The following is a 24763-nucleotide window of genomic DNA, read 5'->3' as shown; positions in this document are numbered from 1 at the left end:
GCTTCAATCAAATTGAATCTTTTGATTTTATCCTATCTTAAGTTGGCTGAGTGAAGCCCATTGATAATTTTATGTAAATATATATAGATATGTATGTATAGATGTAAGTGTGCATGTATGTATAAATGTATGCAATTAAAATTAGGAAACCCAATGCCATGTTGGTATTTCACATACATTATTAATAATTGTGCTTTTTTTCCAAGTTACTCCTTTTTCATTTCATCTTTCCTGAAGAAAATACATGACTAGTGAACAAGTGTTTCTGATTTAGGGGCATTACCGCAATATAATGCTAACCAAATGCTGAAATTTAAATTAATAAATACAGGGGTAATTCCAGTAAGATAGAGAAGAATGTTCGATTATTTGGAATTTTAAAAGCGCTTACTGATACTATCCCTTCACATAGTGGCTCTCTAAATTAAATGCACCTTCTTGACAGTTACAGGACAGAAGGTTGCTAGGTAAGGTAAGGGATTTTGAACTAATTTTTTTAAGCAGGCTGCGAACTGGTTTTACAGTTAAAAGAATAATTTTTAAAATCACATTCTTAATGGTGAAGTAGAACGATACAGTCTCTTTATTTTTTTTCTGTAACTGACAGGATCTTGGTGCAGGCAGCTCTAAACTTAGGAATGCTAGTAGTAAACTCTGTGTTAATGATGATGTACCACTTACTGACACAGATGCAGGCTGTATGCATGTGATCAAAGCCAAATATAGATGGATATTTTTCAAAGTTTTTTAACCTTTCAGATTAATCTGAGACTTATTAATAAGTTTTCTTTAAAGTAAAATGTGCAGTGAAATTAACATAAGCGGAGGATTTTAGAGATACTATAAAGGAAAGTTTCTGGCTGTGTACTATGTGCAGAGTTGCAGTTCTTCAGGTCAAAGAGTCTCGTGTTATAGGGTGTGCAAGCACCTTATTTTTCAATTCTTTACAACTTGAACTAAAATCCTACCAGAGTCCTTTATTTTTCAATACTGGGAAGACAGCATTTATTTTACAAAATCTGAAAATGCTAATTATCCCTTCGTTCCATTTTTTTCTAAATTCTGTAGAAACGGCTGGAACAGCAGAAGCAAATACCTGCAGCAGGTGCGGCCCCCACAGTCACTACAGCCAGCAGCACTGCAACTACTGTCTCAACACCACAGAAAGTTGTGGTGGGCCCTTTAGCAGGCCCAGTCCCCACTGGAACCAAAGTAGTACTTACTACAAAAGTGGGTTCTCCAGCTACAGTAACATTCCAACAGAACAAGAATTTCCATCAGACTTTTGCTACTTGGGTTAAACAAGGCCAATCTTCAACAGGTAAGTAGCCATTTATCATGGAAAGAACATGTGCTGGAGTTCATCCTATATATGGAATCTATATCTTCTCCAGAATATATAGCAGTATTACGTTTCTTGTTATCTTTGCTCTTAACTCTCTTGCTAAGTCAGCAGGACATTTCTGAGATAATACCTGTCTAATTTTTCTTTGTTCAGACTTGCTAGGTAGTCTTGTTTCTGACCTGTCTCATTTGCTACTGACAGTTGTTGTACTAGTAATCATTGATAATGAAAGCATTCTATGCTGTAACATACTGTTCCAAAAAAGAATCTTTACCAAAGAAAGTATGACGCATTCAAAAATTATTGTAAAAATAATCCTGTAGTTTGCTGTTTCATACTTGAAAATAGTCATTTCATTGACTAATTATTCTGCTCTAAAACTGACTGTTCTGTGTACCTCAATAGCCACTAGCACAGCTGCCACTTCAGCCACAACCATTGCCAGCACAGGGCAGACCTTCCAGATCTCAGGCAGCCCAGTAACGATGGCAGGGAAAGTGATAACTAAGCTGCCACTCCCTGCAAACAGCAAGATTGTTGCCGTCAATGTGCCATCAACTCAAGGAGGTAGGGGAAAGGGAACTGAATTAAAAAATGTATTCCAGCTTGCTGATTAATTCTCCATTGACACTATTTTCCCAGTGAAGTAAACTGTGACTTGAAGGGGGAAAAAATATTTTTTCTTACATATATATCCAAGTTTCTAGAGCTTGTTCCCCCTGTATTGCATATTTGTGTCTGTAGGGGAAAAATGCAAGTTTTTTGCCTATAGATTATTCTGCATTTCATAGTACAAAATTAGAAGCTTTATTTTTAACAATGTGGAATGAAGCATGCTTTTTTTTTTGTTATCTAAATTATACATCAACAAAACAACTTTCTTCACAAAAAAAATCTGCTGTTCTTGGTTAATGCCTACATCTGCTCTTCACTGATGAGCACGAGTTTGGCTCCAAACTAAGATTAGTGTTTTTATTTCTTGCCTCAAGAAGAGGACTTAATATTTTGAGATTTGTGAATGTATATCGAACAGAAAAGCTCAATTCTGTCTCCATTATACTTAGTATCTGAGGAAATCATGAAGGCTACTAGTTGTGTATTAAAATTCGTTAGGTGACAGGAAAAGCATTACCCATGTTCTTCAGCACTACAAGCTCGTAGGTGAAAGGTGTTCAAACTGGTCTCCTACATTTTAAATTAATCAGATTATAGCTTTTAATGGTTGTATAATACTAATTTGTGGCACTCTGTCAATGCAAGGACTTATTTGCAGTTACCATCAAATTGATCTTTGTGAAGATTCACTCTTTCCTTAATCTCTTCTAAAATACCTATTTCTTAACTTAAAATGTGGTTGGACTATCAACAAAGTATAATGCTACTTCTTTTTACGATATGACAAAGGCTCTCCCAAGAAGTGTTGAAAGATTGAAAGGTGTTCTAGAAACCTGGAGACTGATTTCTAAATGCCACCCTGGAGTTGCATTTACTTCTTTTGATGGCAATTATGTCATTAATGAATTCTCAATTTTTCTTTAATTAGGTGTTGTTCAAGTTCAGCAAAAAGTATTGGGTATCATTCCATCAACTACAGGTGCAAGTCAAACGTTTACTTCATTCCAGCCAAGGACAGCAACTGTAACCATTAGGCCAAATACCACAGGGACGTTAGGAACAACCACCACTTCACAAGTAAGGTGTTTTTCTGATTATTTACTGCAAAAAATATGGGTGCATATATTTTAAGTTATTGGCAGATACTAAAAGTTCTGTCTAGTCACCTTTCAATGTTTTTAGCTCATCTCAGCAATAGTGTTTATGGATCCTTTATTCCAAGGAAGTACAACAACTTTCTCCAGTTGAAAAAATTAGTAGTTTAGAGCTTGGTAAGCCTCAGTGGTGTCAGCATAGATGCAAAAATATTGGATCTGCTTGCATCTTGTAATTTCTTACTATATTTTAAAACAAACAAACAAATGAAACTTCAGGGCATACCCTAGTGGCTTTTTTCACAAGTTCCATATGCTCTCCATTTTGGTGTATGTAGGTAGTGCAAGGGACACCACTTCGCCCTGGTATGACGGTAATACGGACACCACTTCAGCAGTCGACGCTGGGAAAGACCATCATTCGAACACCTGTAGTGGTGCAACAAGGTATTCTTCCAGCCAGTAGGTTCATTTTAATATTTAAATTTCCAGTGTGAAATCCATGGTTTGTTTCTTCACAAATACTTTCTGTATCGTATGTTCCAGTGCAAAAATACCTCATTTTGACTTCTAACAAGTGCCTTTTCTGGCTTTTGAATGTATCAGTTGCAGGCTTTGTCAGTGTTGTTCATCACTGACACTAGGAAATCTAGTACTTATTTTTAAGTCCATTCATTTGAAAACAAACAAAAAAGTTTAGAATAATTGTGCACTGAGAAAGCCTTTTTTTTTTCTTTAAAGGCAAGCTAAGTGTTTGAAGTACTCTGCAAGTATGTGAATTGAATTAAAATAGAAAACATTTTGCAGACATTTTTCAGTCAACCACACAGACAAATGGTTCGTAAAGAAAAATTATGTGCAAACTGCAGTGTTTGCTGCACTTGTCTGATTATACACTATTGCAAGTTGTTGTGACTCGGAGGTTTGCTGTGCTCGTGGTTAAAATGTTGGAAACATGTTTCTTATCACAAATTCTTCTCTCGCAGGTCAGACACAGCAAGTGGTGACTCAAATAATCAGGGGTCAGCCTGTCTCAACAGCGGTTTCTAGTACCAGCACAGCTTCTTCCAGTGCTGGACAGAAGACTGTCACAAGTCCTGGAACACCACCTCAGCAAATACAGCCACAAGCCACATCGCAGCCCCCTCGCCCTCAGCAGGGACAAGTGAAACTTACTATGGCCCAACTCACTCAACTAACACAAGGACAGGTAAAATATTTTACAGCCTCTGGGCATGGAAATGTACTTATGATACATCTTATCAAGCCTTTGGATTTCAGCAGTGTAGTGTAACTGCTCATAAACTTATGTTTTGGCCTTCTTTTAGGATGACTGATAGCATAATTACAGACTGAAAGAAGCTTAAATACTATATGTGAAGTTTTAAATATCAATTCCTGTTGTATTCCCCAGTAATATAACTAGCATCAGGAAAGTTTAGCAATATGGAAAAAACTCTTTGCATTAAAAGCAGTAAGGGACACAATTATTTTGTACAGCCTATTTTGTAGACCTTCAGAGCATAATGTTTGTTCCCTGTCTTTTGATTTTGTGTGAGGATTTAGTTTTCATTCATGTTATCCAGAGTCTCAGAGGAAAAATTACAGTATCTGGAACTGGAGGAAGAAAAAGTTCTTACAGCTTCTGCTCAGATCATGAAGGTCTGTTGGCAAAAAATAAGTTGAGTCCAGCATAGGGTAAAAACAGACGTCTGTGAGTTACCACAATATTCTTCAAATTATAAGTAATAGATATAAATTATTATAATGTACAGGCTGCTTGTAGCCAAATAAGATTTTTATATGTGGAACAAGACTCAGAGTTCATTTCCACAAGAAAAGACTTGGAAGGATTTTTGTAGGGATCTTATTCTGTTCGATGGGTTCACAAAATGTGGAGTTAGGCATCTAGGTGTTGGGACAATAGCCTAGCTTCTCCATCACTGAGTTGAGAGTCATGTCATGAGCTGCCTAAGTGTCAGCTTAAGCTACAGAAATTCACAATACATTACAAACTGAACAGTCAGTCATGAAAGCTCACAGTTGGGTAGGATCTGATACGTGGTTAGGAAATATTTTCAGGGCAGAGAACTTTTACACAAACTGTTGGGATTCTTGAGAAAGTAATTAATAGCATGTCTAAAATTACCCATGCTCTGTATTGCTTGTAAATTCTAGGAACAAAGATGTTTTATTTTAGCTGCTTTCTGGCTAGGGTTCTTGTCAATATTTGAATGAAAATACATGTAACTAACTCCAACTCAGTAATCTGTTGTTGATAGAATTGTGAAAGAGTATTTTAGTATTTCATGATCTCAAATGCTAGTTTTGGATTTTAGGAATACGGTATATGGTAAAAGTATTGAATTCTGAAATCCAAACTCTAATTCTTCTGATTTTCAGTGAAGTCTATCTAAGAATTATATCACTGATACATCAATATTAACTTTTTTTTTTTAGGGTGGCAGTCAAGGATTAACTGTGGTAATTCAGGGACAAGGTCAAACTACTGGTCAATTACAATTAATCCCTCAGGGTGTGACTGTAATACCTGGTCCAGGACAACAGCTTATGCAAGCAGCTATGCCAAATGGTACAATTCAGAGATTTCTTTTCACCCCCCTACCAGCAGCTGCTACTACAGCTAGCACAACTACAACAACAGTTTCTACTTCAACCTCGGGTAAGCATTGTTCTATTCAGCAGAAAAAAAGCTTCAGTATCAGTTGCATGGGAGTTTTTACACAGTTGGAGATGGTCTGTTATTACAGTATACTTGTTGGAAGTGTATTACAAGCTTAGAAATCTCTTGAATTTCTGTATAGAGCTTTACAGTAGTTCTAAAAGGTTCAAATTGGTAAGGCTCATAGACGTGTCATTTGAAATGAATAGAATACTTGTTTTTTATCCTTCACAGCTACAGGGGAACAGAAGCAAGCTCTACAGGCACAGCCAACATCAGCGCTGCCGCCGATTCAGCCACAGCCTCAGAGCCAGCAGCAAGCCCAGCCTCAAGTGCAGAATCAGAGTACTCAGCCTGTGCCGCTGGCCCAGCCACAGGCACCGCAGTCAGCACTTCAGCCTGAAACTCAGACCCAGCCTGAATCTCAGACTCCGACATCTGTTGACTCTCCAGTCACACCTGAAGCACAATCGTCTAAATCTCCAGTTCAGTCTCCAGCACAGACCCAGGCTCAAGGGCAATCTCCAGTGCAAGTCCAGAGTCAGCCGCAGACTGCAATCCTTCCACAAGGCCAGTCCCAAGTCCAGCCTCAGCAACCAGCTCAGGTGCAGACTACAACCCAACAACAGATTCAGATGCAGCCCCATGCTCCCACACAAATTCAAGCTCAGCTGCAGCAATCACAACCTCAGGTTCAGACTTCGGTCTCAACCCTTCCAACTACTCAAAGTTTAAATCAGGTTCCTGTGCAATCCCCAACTCGTCCTCCACTGCAACTTCAGCAGCCTCCAACAAAAGTTATTACAGTGCCTCAGCTTCAGCAACAAGTCCAAGTTCTCTCTCAGCTTCAGTCACATGTTGTGGCTCAGATACAAGCCCAACAAGGCAGTGTGCCCCAGCAGATCAAGCTTCAGTTACCTATTCAGATCCAACAAACTAGCCCAGTACAGGCTCACCAGATTCAGAATGTGGTAACAGTTCAAGCAGCTAGTGTTCAGGAGCAGCTGCAGAGAGTTCAGCAGCTCAGGGAGCAGCAACAGAAGAAAAAGCAGCAACAGATAGAAATTAAACGTGAGCACACCCTTCAGGCTTCTAATCAAAGTGACATTATCCAGAAACAGGTAAAGTTAACAGAAGGAAATTAAAATTTAATGATTGAAACAAAGCTCATTTTAAATGCCTGTTCTTGTTAACAATGTTAATACATTTGATAGGCAGTTAATTTGATTCTTTCAAAGTTAGTGTACGATTGCTTTTAGCAATTTAATTAAATATTCTAAGTTAATTCAGCACATCAAGTCAATTGTACCCTGTTTGCAGTCTTCTGGCACCTTGATTCAACTTACCACTAGCTGCTGGGACAATACATCTTTATTCTCAGTTCAGGAAAGATAGGTTATAGATAGGAGAGCTGATGTTCAGAACACATGTACAGTACTTTCATTGCCTGCTCTAGGAAACTGAGATTTCAAAGAGGTATCTGAAATGTAATGTTGTTGGATGGCTGCAGGGCTCAAAAAAAAATACATACATATATATATATGTATATAATGGACTCTTGCCGTTTTTTAAAATAAAACAACCAGTCACTGAAGAAATACTGTCAATTTACATTTAGTCCCTAATTTTAAACTCAACATAAGCAAAATATCCTACTCCGGGGTGGGGTGGTGGTGGTGTTAATTTTCAATTTTCAAATAATTGCTTTAAACAAGCATTGGCCCCCTGATAAAATCAGTTTTATTTTGTCACTTACTGAAATAACACTTTAATTTTTTCTTTAACTTAAGAAATGTCCTGGTTCTCCCAGTAATATTATTAATTACTGGCTGAAGTTTTCATATTTTATTTTGGATTCTGTATCATCCTACAGGTGGTTATGAAACAGAATGCTGTCATAGAACATTTGAAACAGAAGAAGACACTGACTCCAGCTGAGAGGGAAGAAAATCAGAGGTGAATGTTCATCATAGTGCATCTTTAGATGTGAAAGTTTTACATTTATAACATCTTTTAATGGTGGTATAATAAAACACTGTTTTGTAAAAACCTGCTTAAAGAAATTTTGCTGTTCTAAAATTGGTTAAAGTAACATTCAAAAATAACTTTCATAATGATGTTCTTTAAGTAATTGAATCCTGTATATTCTCAATTTTATTTTGATTGTATGGTTTTAAAAGTGAAACGTTGTATTGGATGTGTTTGGAGCTGGCCACAGTTTTTAAATTCAAGGTAAAAACCATCCTTAAAGGAGCACAGAATGGAGAATGAATGATTCTGTTGAAAAAAAGCCTGGTTTTTGTTTTTCCTTTATCGTGGCAGTTTATTTCCACTCTTGTCCACTATACATCCCACTCTACAGAAGCAATTGAAGAGTTGGAAGATAGTGCTATTCAACAAACCAGGAGATTTTATGTTTGAAGCGGCTAAACACAAATTGGGAGTGCTTGTCATTTGTCTTAGGGTTATTTTGACTCCTTTTCACACATGCAGTTGCTTCAACTGGATAATCACAAGTGTGTATGTGTTGTCAGATAGTAAGAAAAAGAATAGTGTTTTTTTATAAAATTTTGATCATCAACTCAGAGGACAAGCTTAGTTGATTACAACAGTATCGCTAGGTGCTACTCACTTAATGGTCACAGTTGCATAAAGAATAAGATGTCTTGTCATATACTCTTCATTTAATGGTGTCAGCCAAATTGGTATTTAGATTGACAAAAGTCCAATTAAAAATTAAAAAAAAAGAGAGAGAAAGTTCTAACTAGCATCAAAATACAGGCGTGTATCAGAAGACAGTATGTCTGAGCCTGAGACTGCAGAGTTAGCAGCAGCTACCTGTCCCAGCCATTGCTATTTTGTTGTTTGCTTTCAGCTTATATGTCAATGGGGGTTATTTTTCATGGTCACTCTGGCAACAAGAGTGTTTAATTTTCTAGTGGGTTTGAAATAGAATGGGAACAGAAAAGTAAATTCAGAAGAACCAAAATATTCATTTTCTAATTGAAATATCAAGCAAAATAAATGAAAATTGCAGAACAAGTGAGCAGGAAAAGAGATTTACAGTTTAGTGTACAAAAAGCAGATGAAAAATTAATCCTGAGTTGTCATTAGTGAAGAAATTGGGAACTGTTTTATAGTGAATTCTCTACACTGAAAAATATTGGTCAGTCCTTATGCCAAAACACAAAAACTCAGTAATGGTCACTGGAAAGTGGAAATGTATGTTTGAGAAGAAGTTACAGGCTTCCAACTTGGTTTTATCTTACATCAGAATAAACAAAATCCAGCTTCTTTCAAGCATGTTTGTGAAAACTGGATTGAGTGAAAATATCTCTCATCGTACTGAAGCCTAAGCTTTGTTAGGAGTTTTTTAGGGGAAGGGGAGGAACGATTAGTACTCTCATCAGTTAAATGAAATTGGGACTGGCCCTCTTGAGCCTAACTAGGGACTTGATCTCTCCTAGTGGTGTTCTAGTAAATAAGTATGAGTGGGAGCAATGCATGTTACTAAATTTACCTTCTACGTCTTAAGAAATGTAGTAATTTAGCTTGCAACTTGTAGAGACTGGAGAGCTAAACGATTCTGCGTTCTCAACTGGGGATAAATAGGCAGCTCAGCACAATGTATTTTTTCTTTCTTTCTTCCCCAGAATGATTGTGTGCAACCAAGTGATGAAATATATTCTGGATAAGATAGACAAAGAAGAAAAACAGGCAGCTAAGAAACGAAAGCGAGAAGAGAGTGTGGAACAGAAGCGTAGTAAACAGAATGCTACTAAACTCTCAGCTCTGCTTTTCAAGCATAAAGAACAGCTGAAAGCTGAAATATTGAAAAAAAGAGCACTTCTGGACAAAGATCTACAAATTGAAGTGCAGGTATGGACAGTTGTTCTCAAAGACTCATTTGATTTTAAAGCTGGGGAGCATGCTTCTGTGTTAATCTTTAATTTATCTCTTTGCTAAGTAAGATTCTAAGGAAACATACAGGAAGAAGTTCTGGTAGTGGCTGCATGGATCTCTGCAAAGCTAGTATATGTCCTTTTTATGCTTCTTGGTTTTCATCTGGACTGAAATTACCTTGTTTCCTGAAACAGCTTCTGATAAATTACAGCTAGTGGGTCATAGCAGGCCAAGAGTGTCATCACTAATGTTATGTGAATTGTAGGTTAAGCACATTAAAAAAAATCTGCATACTTAAATGGTTTTAATTATTTCATTTTGGTTAAGCATGGGATTTATGTCTAGACTTAAATCCTGTCCTGGAATAACCATATGAAGTGCCTCCCTCTCTATTTATTCATTTAATATACTTCAGGAGGAGCTAAAGAAAGACTTGACTAAAATTAAGAAAGAAAAAGAAAAAGCCCAGGCAGCTGCAGCTGCAGCAGCAGCCGCAGCTGCTGCAGCCGCGGCTGCAGCCGCTGCACCACCACCACCACCGCCACCACTGCCACCACCACCACCACCACAGCAACATGCAGCCAGCGTCACCTCCTCCTCCTCCACCACAGTCCCAATGCCAGTATCCTCCCAGAAGAGAAAGAGAGATGAGGAGAAAGATTCGTCAGCTTCCAAGTCCAAGAAAAAGAAAATGATTTCTACTACCTCAAAGGAAACGAAGAAGGACACAAAGCTTTACTGCATCTGTAAAACGCCTTATGATGAGTCTAAGTGAGTAGTGAATGCCATAGCCTTTTACTGTGTATTCTTAGCTTTAGGTTTAGTATTTAGCTGTTAGTGCAAGGTAGTTCTAGAATTGGAGATAGCATATCAGGTGTTATTGCAGTGATCACTAAGGTATAAAGAATAAAGTCTCTGTTTTCCACTAGCAGTTACAAAACTATTAACATACTTGATCTATACTATTAATGTATATGTTTTATATTTCTACTTGTTTGCATGTTTCCATTGTATGACCTTTCTGTCTCACATGCACATACTCTTTTTTTCTTTTTTTTCCTCCGCTCTGTTATTCTTTCTTTTGCCGTTTTGCCTCTGCCTCAGAAGCAAGTGACGATTTGGTTTGAGCAATTTCTTGTGAACAAGTAGTTGATGTTCTTTAGAAATAGCTTTGGTACCGTCTTCCAATAAATGACTTTTTTTTGTAAGTCAAGAGCCAGTAAAGAGGGTTCCAAGTTACTGGACTGCAGTTCACTTTGGACAATGTTTCAGGTAGAAATGGTTTCCATGTGTTGTAATTTACATCCCAGGGTTGATAAAAAATGAATATGTAAGCATTTGACAAAGTGAAAACTGCAGTCCTCTGTAGTTTGATTCTGACTGTCAATGCGGAAAAATATTTATGCTATGTACAAAGCTTGTGAAGAAATTTAGTAAGTAGTGGAGTGGAAGATTAGTGGATTGCAGGGGGATAGTGTTATGCATTCCTGCTTAAGCTAGAAGTGACTAACATCAGTAGTTAGTAATGGTTAACATCTGATAGCTGTGTAGAGATGTGTGTAAAATAAATTTGACTTCAGACTGATTCTAAGTGAGTATGTATCTGCTTAACCAGTGACAATACCAAAAAGTATTAATTGGTGCCATTTGGTGGTGGTTTAAATGCTGATAACAGAAAGAAACCATAGAGGTGGAGTAGTGCTTTCACTCCAGGAATGGTTCTTCATTCCAAATTTAGGGCTAGGACTAGAGGACCTCTTGAGGTTCCTTCTAGCCTTTTTTGGATTTTAATTTTTTATTATTTTTTTTTTTAATGAAGTTGAGGTCTTTGGGTTTTTTTCACCTTGGTTGTTCAGTAGCTCTGACCGTTACATCGGTGTGGGAAATTGGACCACTGTCTGTGCTGCCATTACTGTAGAAATAGCAGACTTCTGACGCCCTGGTTGGTAATTCATTATTACTTCTAAGGGATGTCACCAGTCTCGCTTAAAGAACAAACGTTGTGTTAGGCTTTCTGTCATCCAGTAAATTTAGGAGGATACCCTGTTCTTATTTTGTTGTAGTACCGAACAAAGGTCTGTGTATTACTGCTGTGTATTACTGTTGTTAGTAAGTAATAGAACTGTCACAAAAATAAGATGAACAAATTCCATGAGCAAAAGGATTTGATTGTCAGACTAACTCTTTTTGTTGACTCTAGTGGGCATTTGATTAAGCTGATGAAAAATGTGGTCATAGAGTGAATTTTGGTGGTCTGAATTGAACTGTGCTTAAATGCACAGAATAAAACTTGAAGAAAATGAAATGTTAATAACTTAGTAGTATCCTTAGCAATATGATGCAGTTCTGCTGCTTTGCTTTTTGTGAATTTTAAATTTTATGTTCTTACAAATGATGACTGGACTGTTGAACTACATTATCCTTTCACTGTTCGGAAAGGGATTAGTCAAGTTTTAAAACAGTTTTCTGGTAAACTTTTTTTTTTTCACACATATATATGAATAGGCATCAGATACTCCTCTTTGTGCTAGTGTCTCTTTTCTACTTCAGAAAAGATAGATGTGCTGCTTGAAAAGCTAATTTGTGGTATATTATGAATACCCTATGCATTTTTTAGGATGTAGTAAATCCTCAAAAGTCATTCCGTGTTGTGTATTTTATTGCAAGTCTTTTACGTTTAGTTCTCATTTGTGATACTCCAGGGTTATAGGCATTTGCTCATTGTTTTCAGGGATGGTCAGTAAGGGTATCTTTCTAAGATTCCTACTTAGATTCCAACTTAATTGTTAAAGCATAATGTGACACCTGTTCCACATTGTAGTGGCAGGGTTTAGCATCTGTACCAGGACATGAATGTGCTTCCAGATAACCAGGCTCAAACAGACACAGTCCCTCTTGGGAAGAGGACACAGGCCGAATAGTTGTTGACAGTTGTCAGAAGGAGCTATATCTATCCGTTCTTTATGGAAGGTTGGGTTGTGTGATTTTTTTTTTTTATTTTATTTTATTTTTAGGATTTGCCTGACTGAAAATTAAGAGAAAAGGCAGGATCTGAGTATGCGGGACGTATGCAGAGGCCCAAGAAATTAGAGATGTTTGTTTTGTGGAACATGTGCTACTGTCCTGTTGCTAGTGTGTAGTGTCCAGTGGGTGGTGCTTGCAGACTGACAAACTAGGATGGCGGTAATTCATACAGCAGCACGTGGCAGGTGGTTGGTGGTCTCCAAAATCTAGGAAGGTCGAGGTTCTGAGTCAGCTTGCTTTTGCTTAGGCAGAGAGAATGGATGTGTAACTTCGCCCATCTGGTTGATTGTCACTAGTCATAGGTATGTTTTGAGATATCCATACACAAAATGTCAAACATCCTTGCATAATATTTTACAGTTTTGTCACATCATTCTGTGCAAGGTCCCATTCACATGATTCTGTACCTGGTTCCCTTCACTTCGTGTCATACCATATCTGGTTCCGTCACATAGTTGTGTCTGAGAGTAGACATTATTCTCTGAAGAATGGTCCACATTCCAATTTTGAGTAGTTTAATATCTGTTTTTCAGTGCGCGCCCACCCCACCCCCCAAAAAATAATTAAAATTATGACAACCATGTCCTGGCCCCATTTTCTTTCGTATCATGTTATACCAATATGTATTCCACACATGGCTGGTATGCATGTTCTTCGTAGTATACTTGTAACTCCTAGTTGGTGTTTGCGCTTTGCTTTTGTTTTTTAAATTAACTGAGACCTACATTTTCAAATCTTAAGGAAATATTTCAGTGGCTTTTGAGCTATGGTTTTGAAAATGTAAATCTTTTTCTTTGGCCTTGTCTTTTTGTGCCTTTTACAGTTTTTCACACATACATTGGAGACACATTTTTAGCCCAGTTTTGTCAAAGTCTGGTTACATATTGATGTGCATTTTAATGAACTGTCAATTTAAAATTGACCCAAGTGACCTTACTGACAGTATAGCTGCAGCATGAGATGTTAGTTTATAAGGATAGAATGCTAGGAAGCAGGGAAACTGAGACAGAAAATTGAAGAAAGTAGGCCAGCAAGAAAGTGCATCAGAGAGAAATGCAGGGAAAAGTGCCATGCCATTTGAAATGACAATTACATTGTCATTTTCATTGTGAATACTTTTAGGTTCTATATTGGCTGTGATCTTTGTACTAACTGGTATCATGGAGAATGTGTTGGCATCACAGAAAAGGAGGCTAAGAAAATGGATGTGTACATCTGTAATGATTGTAAACGGGCACAAGAGGGCAGCAGTGAGGAATTGTACTGTATCTGCAGAACACCTTATGATGAGTCACAGTGAGTTCTGATAAGAACCTCTTATTTAATGTTTAGGTAGCAAACTGCTCTGACTGTGGTTACCTGTTCCTTGCAAAGAAAAAAGAAGTTATTCTGCATATGTTGTATTCATTCGTAATACAAATTGCTTTTCAGTAATTGTCTTCCTCTCCAAAATGTTTCTGTACAGTAAATGTTTAGGAAAAGTGAAGCTTTCAGGGTGGACAAAATGTGTTGGGGTTTTGTTTGTTTGTTTGCTTTTAAAAACCAAAACCGTGTACTTTAAATTGGGTTTGATTTTTTTGGTTGGTTTTTTTTTTCTTTTTTTAACAAGGGATGGTTAGAAAGATTAAAAGACAAATGTAGTATTTAGTGGATTCTTTTGTGCTTTAGTCACATCTGGATAGAAAGCATAATTCTGGTATGGGGGTATATGGTTGGTATGTTTTACTGTAAGGCTTTGTGTCGTAGAATACCCCTTCTGTATTCAACTACAAGACTGAAGCTTCCATATGAAAAATGTTTGTATGGAGTGAAACAAGATCCCTAGTTGTAGTCCAGCATGCACAAAATGTATCTTGAATTGCTCTGGAATACTGGTTGGGTGAGACTTCTGGCATTATACTGTTCCTTTCAACTCTAAAGCAGAGGAATGATTTTTGAAGTATTGATTGCTTGAAAGTGCCTAGTATAAAAATTTAGGAACTAATTTTGAAATGGTCTGTAATGTAGTCTGTTTGTAAATACAAAAGCAGTTTGAATAGTGTAATTAGAATTTGTCAGTCTGAAATATCACGTTACACTGTTGTATTAAATCATGACAAGTATCTGCTTGTGTGCAGGGGATTGCAGGTTTATGTATTTAAATGTAACCTTTAAATTAAATAGATCAAGTCGCTAACACTTTTTTGGATCTTGCAGATTTTACATTGGCTGCGACCGATGTCAGAACTGGTATCATGGGCGCTGTGTTGGCATTTTACAAAGTGAGGCAGATCTCATTGATGAATATGTGTGTCCACAATGTCAGTCCACAGAAGATGCCATGACTGTACTCAGTCCACTAACTGATAAAGATTATGAAGGTTTAAGAAGAGTACTACGTTCCTTACAGGTGAGAATAAGGATTGCAGCAAAGTGGAGTGCTTTTTTACTGTATGGGACATAACTAGTGGGTCTTGGAGTAGGTTTTGATTTCTCTTCCAGTTGTCTGAGGCTTTTTTTAAAAGGAAATAGCAACGCTTTTTTCTTTTTTTTCTTTTCTCTCTCTTTTTTTTTTTTTTTTTTTTTTGGTGAGAAATGCCACTTTGTCAGCTGCAAACTTGATAGGCATTATTGTGCCAAGGAATATTTACAGTAATTAGTATATCACTGCTTCTGAGTTAGTGAAACTAAACAATCTCTTCAATGGAAGGCTTTTAAAGGAAGCAGGTTTACTTAAAATACCAAAAGGCAGAGTATTAGCCTAACTGAACAGGATGTAGAAGATGCAACGTTCTGTTCTCAGATTAGTTTTATGTGATTTCTGATCTACACTTCTGCACTTCAGTCTCAGAGTTACTAATCTTAGTAGCGTTCTCACAGAAAATTGTTACCAGTATGTGAATGATGGCATCCTGACAAAAAGAACTATATCAGTCTGTTACAGTATATTTCTAGTTTATCTGTCACTCCCAAATATGCCTTTTCTGCTCTAACTGTAAGGAATTTTCAATAATTTTGGTAAAATAATTGCGTGGTAACAGAAATCCTAAAAGAGTAATACTTTGCATTGTTCTGCATTTTACAGACATTTATGAAAACAAATTAAAGTACTTGAAAGTGAAAACAGCAGCCCATTTCTGGGTGTGAAGTGCCAAGCACTCCGTAAATTCATTACATACCTTTCTATGCAGCCTGTTTAGCACAGTATCCTGTTGTGTCTGAATTTCACACTGTTTCCTGTTTTGAAGACCAACTACTCCATTGTTGACACTGAAGTTTAAAACTTCAGACAGTCATCAAATGAGAACTAGTTACCTTTTCATGTAACACTGCACTTTAAGTTCAACTCTAGGCCCAAGCAGATAAAAGTATAATGAAAATGTTTAGCTACTAAATAGTGCTAAGTTAACTTAATTTTTTTTGTAATTATATCTTGTTTTCCTGACAGGCTCACAAGATGGCATGGCCATTCCTAGAACCAGTAGACCCCAATGATGCGCCAGATTATTATGGTGTTATTAAAGAACCAATGGGTAAGTGTTTCTGAGCAATAGCATGAGTGAGTGGATTTGGATTTTTGAGTATCAAATTAATTATCTGCTGACTATTTCCATGCACGGATCTTAAAGATATGTTTTGCAGAATTCACAGTTTGGGGAGTTGGGCAAACAGAGACAACGTGATTTCTCATTGATATGTGTAAAAGTTCATGAGGCTTAATATACCTACTTCTAGGCTGACTCCTTAACACTAAATACTGTCAGTCTACTGTATAAAATGTGAAATTCAGTGCAGCAGTAGGACAGAATTCCTGTTTTTAAATTACTTTATTTCAAGAGGACAATTTTGCTACATTTTGCTTTGCTTGGTTTTTTTCCTGTCTTTTTCTGCATCAGTTCCTCCTACAAAGTGTGGGGTATGTACTCTAGAGTCTGAGGAGGAAGTGGTACTAACACATTAAAGTGTGATGTGCAACTTCAGATGGAGTTTAAAATTATCTTCATCTGACTTGATAGTATACTAAATTTTGTATTATATGTAATTTGTCTTTAAAGCTATATGAACAAGAATTGATTCAAATGTTATGTATGTGGGGGAAAGTGGAAGAAGAGATGCCGCGGTTTTACAGTGTTTTACTCTGATTTTATTAGACCTTACTGGTTAGCTAGGAATAAACTAGATAAACATTTGAATGTGAAACCTCTTGGGAAAATCTACCTCCTGCCAGAAATGGTGTTGCTAAATGTTATTCCTTTCCTTCCAGTTATTGAACCAATACCTTTTCATATGTGTAAATGAGAGCTAGTGCATCATTTGAGCTTTCCCACCTACTCCTTACTGATCCTAAAAATAGGAAAGTTAAATTTCGTGTCTTGGCAAAATTGTAGTATGTTGACTGAAAACAATATTTTGCTTAGAAATTTTGTCCTTGTCTGTTCTGAAGTTTTGGATTGTGCCATTATGAAAATGCTGAACAACTCCTACTCCATAATTGATGGGTTAAAGTTTAAAAGAAAAGCTCAAATAATAATAATATAATTAAGCATATGATGATTGGATAAAATAAACAAAAGTGCATTTAGCTCTTTCTGACTTAAGTAGCAGGAAAATACACTTGTAAGTGTACAAGTAAATAAATGTAAAAATACACTAGGTAATCCAGGCCCATTTATGTTTGTTTTCAAACATTCTGGCAATACTGGCATTTCAAAATAAGCACTTTAAGGGCATTTTCCAAGGGCAGGTCATTGTTTTTCTAGCTAAAAGTGCCACTATACATTTAGACAGCTATATTTGTAATTGGCACTTCTCATTCCTCTCCCTCTTTTTAATTTACATTTGCATTAAAATAGGACAATTACAGCTTACTTCACCATTCGGTCTCATTAATGTGTCCAGTCAGTAAGAATGAGAGCACTAGCATTTTGCATGATCCTGCACTTGAAATCTCTTTCATCTGTGCCATGTGGTAGTGTGTATATGCCCATGGAAATTGACAATTCAGTCAAAGCAAGTCATGAATTCCAATAAATAATCAGAAGGTTTAGATAGCCATTACACGTACACATACAACTCTTGGTCTCAGTGAGGGCTGTAAAGAAAATAAAGTACAAGTAGCTGAATCCACTGTCTGACTTCCCCCCTCTCCCCCCTGAATTTCTTCAGAAAAAGCAAAAGACCCAAGTTTTCGAGGGTCATTTTGATATTTGCATTTTAATTTAGCTGCACACAACATATTCATGCATAAGTGTTTAATTCTGAAGGAGACCTACTGGTGTCACCACCTCACAACCAGCATTTCTGGAAAAGCAACTAGCCTAGATAGGCTTCATTTCCCACAATCTGACAATGTGAACTTATGTTGAGGATGAAAATGTCTCATTTTAATAATCTTTGGTTTCTTTAAAGACCTTGCCACCATGGAAGAAAGAATACTGAAACGTTACTACAAAAAGGTCACGGAGTTTGTGGCAGATATGACCAAAATTTTTGATAACTGTCGTTACTACAATCCAAGTGACTCCCCTTTTTACCAATGTGCAGAAGTTCTTGAATCATTCTTTGTACAGAAACTAAAAGGATTTAAGGCAAGCAGGTAAGCTAAAGTGTTCCTAATCATAGATGTTCTGTTGTCCCCTAAAATCTCCTTAATGCTTTTACAAGCTTACCTTGCATTCATACAGGGATTTGCCTCTCCATGCACTTTCCTGGACAACTGCTTTTCTTTTAGAGGAAAAAAAAAAAAAAAATCTGTTCTATAATAACCTGCTGTCATTTTCTGTCAAAATGAAGGCTTAAATATTATTTTTTGGAGGTTACTTTCTAATCTTTGTTCAAAATGAGTTGTTAGGTGGAAATTTGGGCAGTATCATAAATGTAGAAAATTTGAATGGCACTTTAAGTCATTGCTGCAGAAAACCTAATGAGAATAATTTCTGATCAGGACAAATACTGTGTTCTGAGTTCTGATAGTGTTCTACTGTGCAGTACGTACTTTTCAGATGCTAAAAAGAGACAATCCTTCTGTGAAGCTGATAATCCAATGAAAGAAATTAAAATACTTTCGTTTTTCCTACTTCTCCCATCTTTTTATAACTTACCATATTTGAAACAGAGGGAAGAAGTAAGGTTTAAAGTACGATATGGAAAACTAAACACAACTGAAAAGTTACTGTTTAAAAAAGAACATGCAACTCTACTACAATTTTTTTTATTGCTTGCCTGTTCTGTCTAGTAGCACGTACAAGGGAGTTGTATGGCACTAGTCAAATTATAATGTGGTATTTAGTACAGCTGTTCCTAAAACCAGCTTACTGAAAACACTAACAGAGTACACAGATTTCTCCTGCATCACTGCTGTATTCCAACATAGGCCAACTGTAACTGAGTTATAAATGTTGGATGCCTTTCAGCATTACTCAGAAATTGTATATGTATAGTAGTTAACTTTGTCCATCCAACTGTAACAGTCAATACTGTAACAGACTGCTAGCCTAAGATATTAATGCAGGATTATATCCATTTGTAATTAACTAAATTGAAAGCTTCACTTTATATCCATTGTTGTGGAAGCTGTCTAATTTTCTGTATACGAATGGAGGATTGATAAGACGAGATGAGATCAAACAAATTAGTCCAGCATTTTTCTTTCCAATTTAATACTGTATTAATTATTTTTATTAGGTAGTTTTTAACTCATGTTTCTGTCATCTTGCTTTAGCTGGTTATCCAGCATTCACTGTGCTTACACAATAATTTCATTGCTGCATCTTATTTGTTATTGTTTTTCATTTATACCATCCATGTTCTTTCTTTTCTTGCAGATTGTGATATCTTTAGTCTGAACTTTTTAACTGGAATCAGAGCTGGATGTTGGGGTCACTTTCTTTTATTGTACAATTCGATGACATTAAACTGCCCTAAAAATCCAGATCATTTGTCTAAAAAGTAAATGTTGTTGGGTTTTTGTTTTTTGTTACCAGCAGTCATACTGGTAAACATAACTGTATTAACAAAAAAAAATTGTCCAATTCCTCAAATACTGTATTGAGAAAAATGAAAAATTCATCTTGGAAACCATGTATTTTATTGTTTTATTTTCGGTCACTAATAAAACTGTGAACGTCAAAGAGGAGTTTTGCTGAACTCTGATTAGCAAAAATGTGATTTTTAACATGCCTGTTCAGTTTTTTCTATTAAGTTAATCCAAAGACTTCTTGAATAAATTTAAGCAAAGTATACCTTATTATAAATATTCAAAATTTTAAAATTTCTTTTTGCTTTCCTTTTGATGGACTACTATTATGTAAATATGAGAGCAAAACTGATTTCAGGCATTTTGGAATATTCCAGTGACACACTGCATTTTACAAGTACTGAAATATTTGTATACTGTAGGAGAAAATGTGCTTAAAATTCAGAGAGAATTCTTTTAAGTGGTCTTTTTTCTGAGAGGGAAAAAATAAATGGAAGCAACATGGTGGTAATCCCCTCACTGTGATTTACCCTTGGCAACACCTTGCAGCAACTGTGTTCTCCAAAATGAAGGGTGCTTAATTCTTCACTTTCTTCTGTATTCTGCAGGTCCCATAACAACAAACTGCAGTCTACAGCTTCTTAGAGTTCAGCGTGTTAACCTAACACACGAGCAAGAATCTGGTTGTCTGAAAATTTTTAATTAAGAAGCCAGATGTTTTTAGTCAGGTTATCCTGACAAGACTTGATGTAAACTGCGTTTTTATTGGTCACAACAGTCAAATTATATTCTTGGCTTATTTTGTCCAAAGGACAAAGAAATAAAAATCAGCAGCACCACTTTCTTGTCAAGATCAAATTGTTGTACTATTGTGGCAGAAGCAGGAAAACTTTGTTTTGTTGAAGGAGAGAGAGAAAGAGAGCAAGAAAAAAGATACAGTAAATGGGGTCACGTTTAACTCCATGGAAATGCCACGTCTGTTCTTCAGTGAAGAAGCTGGTTTAAAGTCCACACAGAAAACTTTGACTGTATTTATTTATTGTTGCAAAAAAGACGCTTTTTTATTGCTGCCCTCATTTGTCAGCTAATTATTTTTTCTTATAAAATCCAGCCCCGGTTACATGTAATCCATTCTGTATCTTAACATGATTCCTGTAGGTAAAAGTACAAGAAGACCTCTAGATGTCTTTTCTTTCTATGAAAGGAGCTGCTATGTACACATGTGCACACACACAGAACTGGGAATCAACAATGAGTTTATCATTCATGGTAGATAAAAACAATTAAGCTTGCATAAAAGTTGGGCTAAGTGGTCGTGGACTACAGACTCTGTTGCCTTGAATATAACAGTACAATTTGTCATTTACTCTGCACCAGACTGAAATGAGTAAAATCTATTTGAAGGTATCTTGTTTGTAAACATTTGTCAGATTCTAATTTTTTTCTTTTGTATTAAAATTCAAAATATGGATGTATATGAAACAAAATAAATGGAGATAATTGTTCTCCCCACAGATGTAGGTGTCTTTGAGTGTGCGCTAATATGTTTGTACACTTTGGGGATCTGTTCAGAACGATAGATATTTCAGGTAATAGGGGAGGGAAGTGGCCAGGGAGATCTGACTTCGTTTTGCTCCAAAGGTAGTGTTTACTACGTTTCATCCTTAAGCAGCTGTTATCCCTTCATAAAATTTCTACAGTGGTGCCAAAATTACTGTAACAGATAACGTGGTAGGAAGTATTTTGTGAAATGTCACCGCCCATTGCTGAATTAAGTGATGTTTTGCCAAGTACTCTAGGAATGTAAAGTACCACGTGTAATGATATCTTTGAAAGGCATTCTGCACTGCTTCATTGTTTCCTGTGTGAGGAGTGCTACTACGAGGGATAAATTGAAGTCACAAGAAGATGCAAATTGCAGATGACAGTGCTGTTTCTTTGCGATCTATCACTTTCACATTGCGTATATAAATGACTTGCTCATATTACCTGTCTGTAGTTAATCAGCCATGGTTTGTATGCGGCTCTTCAACCATTTGACTAGCTTTTGCACTAATTCACAGTTAACTTCTGTTCTACAGTGATCCGGGGTTTACCCGATTGATGGATAAGCTCCTTTTGGGTTTAACCTTCACACCTTGCTATGCAAGAACCTCTTCTGTTATTTTTCTTAAAAAGATGTTGCTACTGACCACACTTTCTTACACTTACAGGCTCAGGTGTACAGGTTCTTCTGGGGTAATTTTATCTAATAAAAACCCGTGGTTTTTTGTACATACAACTGTTGTCATTTAACCTATATGTGAAAATTAAAAATAATTGTTCAATGTGAAAACAATAATCCATTTATGCTTCTTAAAGTTAAAGAAGAGTAGTTGCGTTTAGGTTATGTTGTCCTTTCACGTTTAAAAAAAAATGCTGCATATTGTATGCATTGTGTTTTTAATACAACAAGGAAAAAATCTCAACTTTTAACAGCATTTGAACATATCCTGCATCTCATCAAAACTTTGCAGTATTTCTGTACTATTTATTCATATATAAATATATATGACATGATTTAAAACTTTCCTACCTGTAGGCAATAGATTGCTATGTTTTTAACAAATTGTGGCAAACTGAAGAGTACTTTTTTGTACCTTATAGGACACATCATCCTAGACAAATAAAGTAATGTGTTTGACATTGATTTGGTGGTGTTTCTAATGAAACATTTGATAACGTTATCATATATAGGTCTTGGCATTACCAGATTATATGCAACTGCCAGTTAATCAGGTTGATTAGGGAAATAATCTATACCTACAATTTAATTGCTGAGAGCATTTTTTAGTGTTTTCAATTGCCATTGAGGGTACTTTTCTCCATTTATTAGTGGTGATCTTTTATAGTTAAATGGTGTTACTGAAAACACATCACTCGTAATTAATACCCACCTTCCTTAAAAGCATGTTAAGTTGGTAAGACTTGTGATCTCTGTTCAGTCATCCTCCTCTTTGTGTTTTTATAAATTATTGCAACGTTTGTTTCAAAGTGGTCATATATTGTAACACAGATTTTGATAATGTGCACTGTACCAGCTTGATTTTCTTTTTGTCTCCTCAAACAAATTTGAAGTAATTATCTTTGGCCTAGATTTAGTTCCTGCAAAAGTTAGTGGGGATTTAAAGTAGAATAAAAAATTGGGCTTACCCAAAAGCCTCGCGTAAACCCCTGGAGAGACAGGAAGACAACAGTATTCCTGTACACCTGGATTTCTGTGTATTGGCTGCAGAATTTTCATGCTTATCCTGCTGGGGAAAGAATGATTTACTGTAATGTATCAAAATTACCATGACAGCTATTCCACGTAAGTGCCATCTTCTTTTCAGTGTGGTTAATGCTGTGAGGTTTTTGTAATAGTGAGTGCAAGACTGTGGAAATCCACTTGATCTAGGAATTTTTTTTTTTTTTTCAATACATTAGTTAGCATGTGATAACACTGGTAAAAAGTAAGAATGGTCATTAGGCTCCTGCTCCAGCTGTATTTCAGTTAAGCTGTGAAATACAGTGGCTTGTTGCTCAGCTGTTGTGATAACATTTTAAGGAGCGACCTCTCAAGCGAGAAAGAAGAGGTAGGAGGACTTTGTAACACAAAAAGAGAACACAGAATAAATGGCTCTTCAGGGTTGCTTCTAGAGTAATAGCTGTATCAGAGAGTGGTGCAGATGTTGTGTGTCAGTTATTGGCATTTTACTCGGGCTTTGGATATCATTAGCACTGGTACACTATCATTTATCTCTTCTGAGAGACAATCAAAATGAGATATAGCTGTGGATGTTATTTTTGTACCCACACTTTGCCTGTCTTGGATTACGATAACGTCTTGGGGGCAGGGAAGGGTGCTTCATTGCTGTTCTGGGCAAATGGATGACTGTAGGATTTGCTGGTTAGTCCTTGGCCTTCAGTTGAAAATAGAAACAAAGAAACTTGAGATCCACATGCAACCCTTCCTCCTTCCTTCTCCTGTCCCTCCCAGTACACTCCAGTGCTTTGATTCACTGCCAGGAACAGTCATTCTGCCAAATCAAAAGCCCCCTCAAAGTCTCTCAGGAAAATTCCATCTATACATGCTGCGCTCCATGCAAAATCTTTCACGTAACAAAAGTGAGACAGTATATTTTTTAGATAGGCACAAGCTACAAATATATTTCTGTCCATTAGTAACAGCCTTTTGGGTCCCAAAATATATGATGTTTGCTCTTGGTATTTGGCTTCTATTCTCTGTATCAAGAAATACTCCATACAGCGTGACATATCACCCATCCACTACTCCATAGCTTTTCAGTGACACTAAATCAAGCTGCAGACATGTATGACGGGTAGAATTGTGTTAGAACTGCCTTTGCTTCAAAACAAAATGTTTATAGAAGCCACTGCTTCCTGTTTGATGTCACATCATATATATCACTGTATATATATATATGGTGGTTTTTTTAAGCTAGATGGCACTTTCCCATTTTTTTAATATAAATATAGATCTTAAAATCCCCAGCTGACTTGTCAAACAGGGAAATGCCTTTGTTTAATATCATTACATAAGCTTTTTGGATCTTCCAGAACCCAGGAGACAGTGAACCCAGAACCCCATGAACATTTTACTAGTATTTTTTAAAGACTTAACGATTTGTGAATACTGACTCTTGGAATAGCAAACATTAAGATCCCCTTTGCAGCAGTTTCATAGCTTCTTGCATCCCACCACATTAAAGTTACTAAAAAATTGTATTTTTGATTCAAAAAGTAACTTTACTGATGTGCAAGTACAAACTTGGTAATATTTCTCCTGGGAAAATGACATTTAGTACACACTTCTAGGACTGAACTTTTAAGGGACAGTGTAACCAGGCATACAAAATGTGCATCCAATTGCGTGCTCATTTTGCATTCCTTGGCATGAACTTGCGCTGTTATTCGTAAGCCTAATTGGGCATTTGTGTTGTGCAGTTACTTGATTTGCTTTCAGCTGGTGTATTCAAATACTCAAAATAATTACGTAGCTATTTTGTATGCTTCATGTGAAAATCCAGCTCTGTTTGAAGAATGATGTAATTTTTAAAAGTCATATGGACATGTTTGAGGACACCAAAACAATACAAATGCTA

General features: G+C 36.5%; 1 protein-coding gene across 15 annotated transcripts in view; it reads left to right on the top strand.

Moving 5' to 3' along the window:
* BPTF (bromodomain PHD finger transcription factor) overlaps nucleotides 1-21133 on the top strand; it is a 57221-nt gene extending 36088 nt beyond the window's left edge. For 7 of the 15 annotated variants that reach the window (XM_069799311.1, XM_069799316.1, XM_069799312.1 and 4 more), the window contains 15 exons: nucleotides 1069-1321; nucleotides 1751-1912; nucleotides 2889-3037; nucleotides 3393-3516; nucleotides 4041-4264; nucleotides 5515-5737; nucleotides 5972-6858; nucleotides 7611-7693; nucleotides 9391-9616; nucleotides 10056-10411; nucleotides 13787-13960; nucleotides 14861-15053; nucleotides 16092-16176; nucleotides 18053-18239; nucleotides 20228-21133. In XM_069799311.1, coding sequence (XP_069655412.1) covers nucleotides 1069-1321; nucleotides 1751-1912; nucleotides 2889-3037; nucleotides 3393-3516; nucleotides 4041-4264; nucleotides 5515-5737; nucleotides 5972-6858; nucleotides 7611-7693; nucleotides 9391-9616; nucleotides 10056-10411; nucleotides 13787-13960; nucleotides 14861-15053; nucleotides 16092-16176; nucleotides 18053-18239; nucleotides 20228-20264 — 3363 coding nt within the window. In that variant the 3' untranslated portion in view covers nucleotides 20265-21133. Of the gene's footprint in view, nucleotides 1-1068; nucleotides 1322-1750; nucleotides 1913-2888; nucleotides 3038-3392; nucleotides 3517-4040; nucleotides 4265-5514; nucleotides 5738-5971; nucleotides 6859-7610; nucleotides 7694-9390; nucleotides 9617-10055; nucleotides 10412-13786; nucleotides 13961-14860; nucleotides 15054-16091; nucleotides 16177-18052; nucleotides 18240-19467 lie in introns of all 15 variants that reach the window. The other 8 variants (XM_069799318.1, XM_069799321.1, XM_069799310.1 and 5 more) reach the window with 7 other exon arrangements.
* Nucleotides 21134-24763: the final 3630 nt, after the last annotated feature.

Source organism: Haliaeetus albicilla, chromosome 12, assembly GCF_947461875.1.
Source record: "Haliaeetus albicilla chromosome 12, bHalAlb1.1, whole genome shotgun sequence".
NCBI lineage: Eukaryota > Metazoa > Chordata > Aves > Accipitriformes > Accipitridae > Haliaeetus > Haliaeetus albicilla.
The sequence above is the reverse complement of the archived record's forward strand: the minus strand, read 5'-3'. Positions and strand labels throughout refer to the sequence as shown.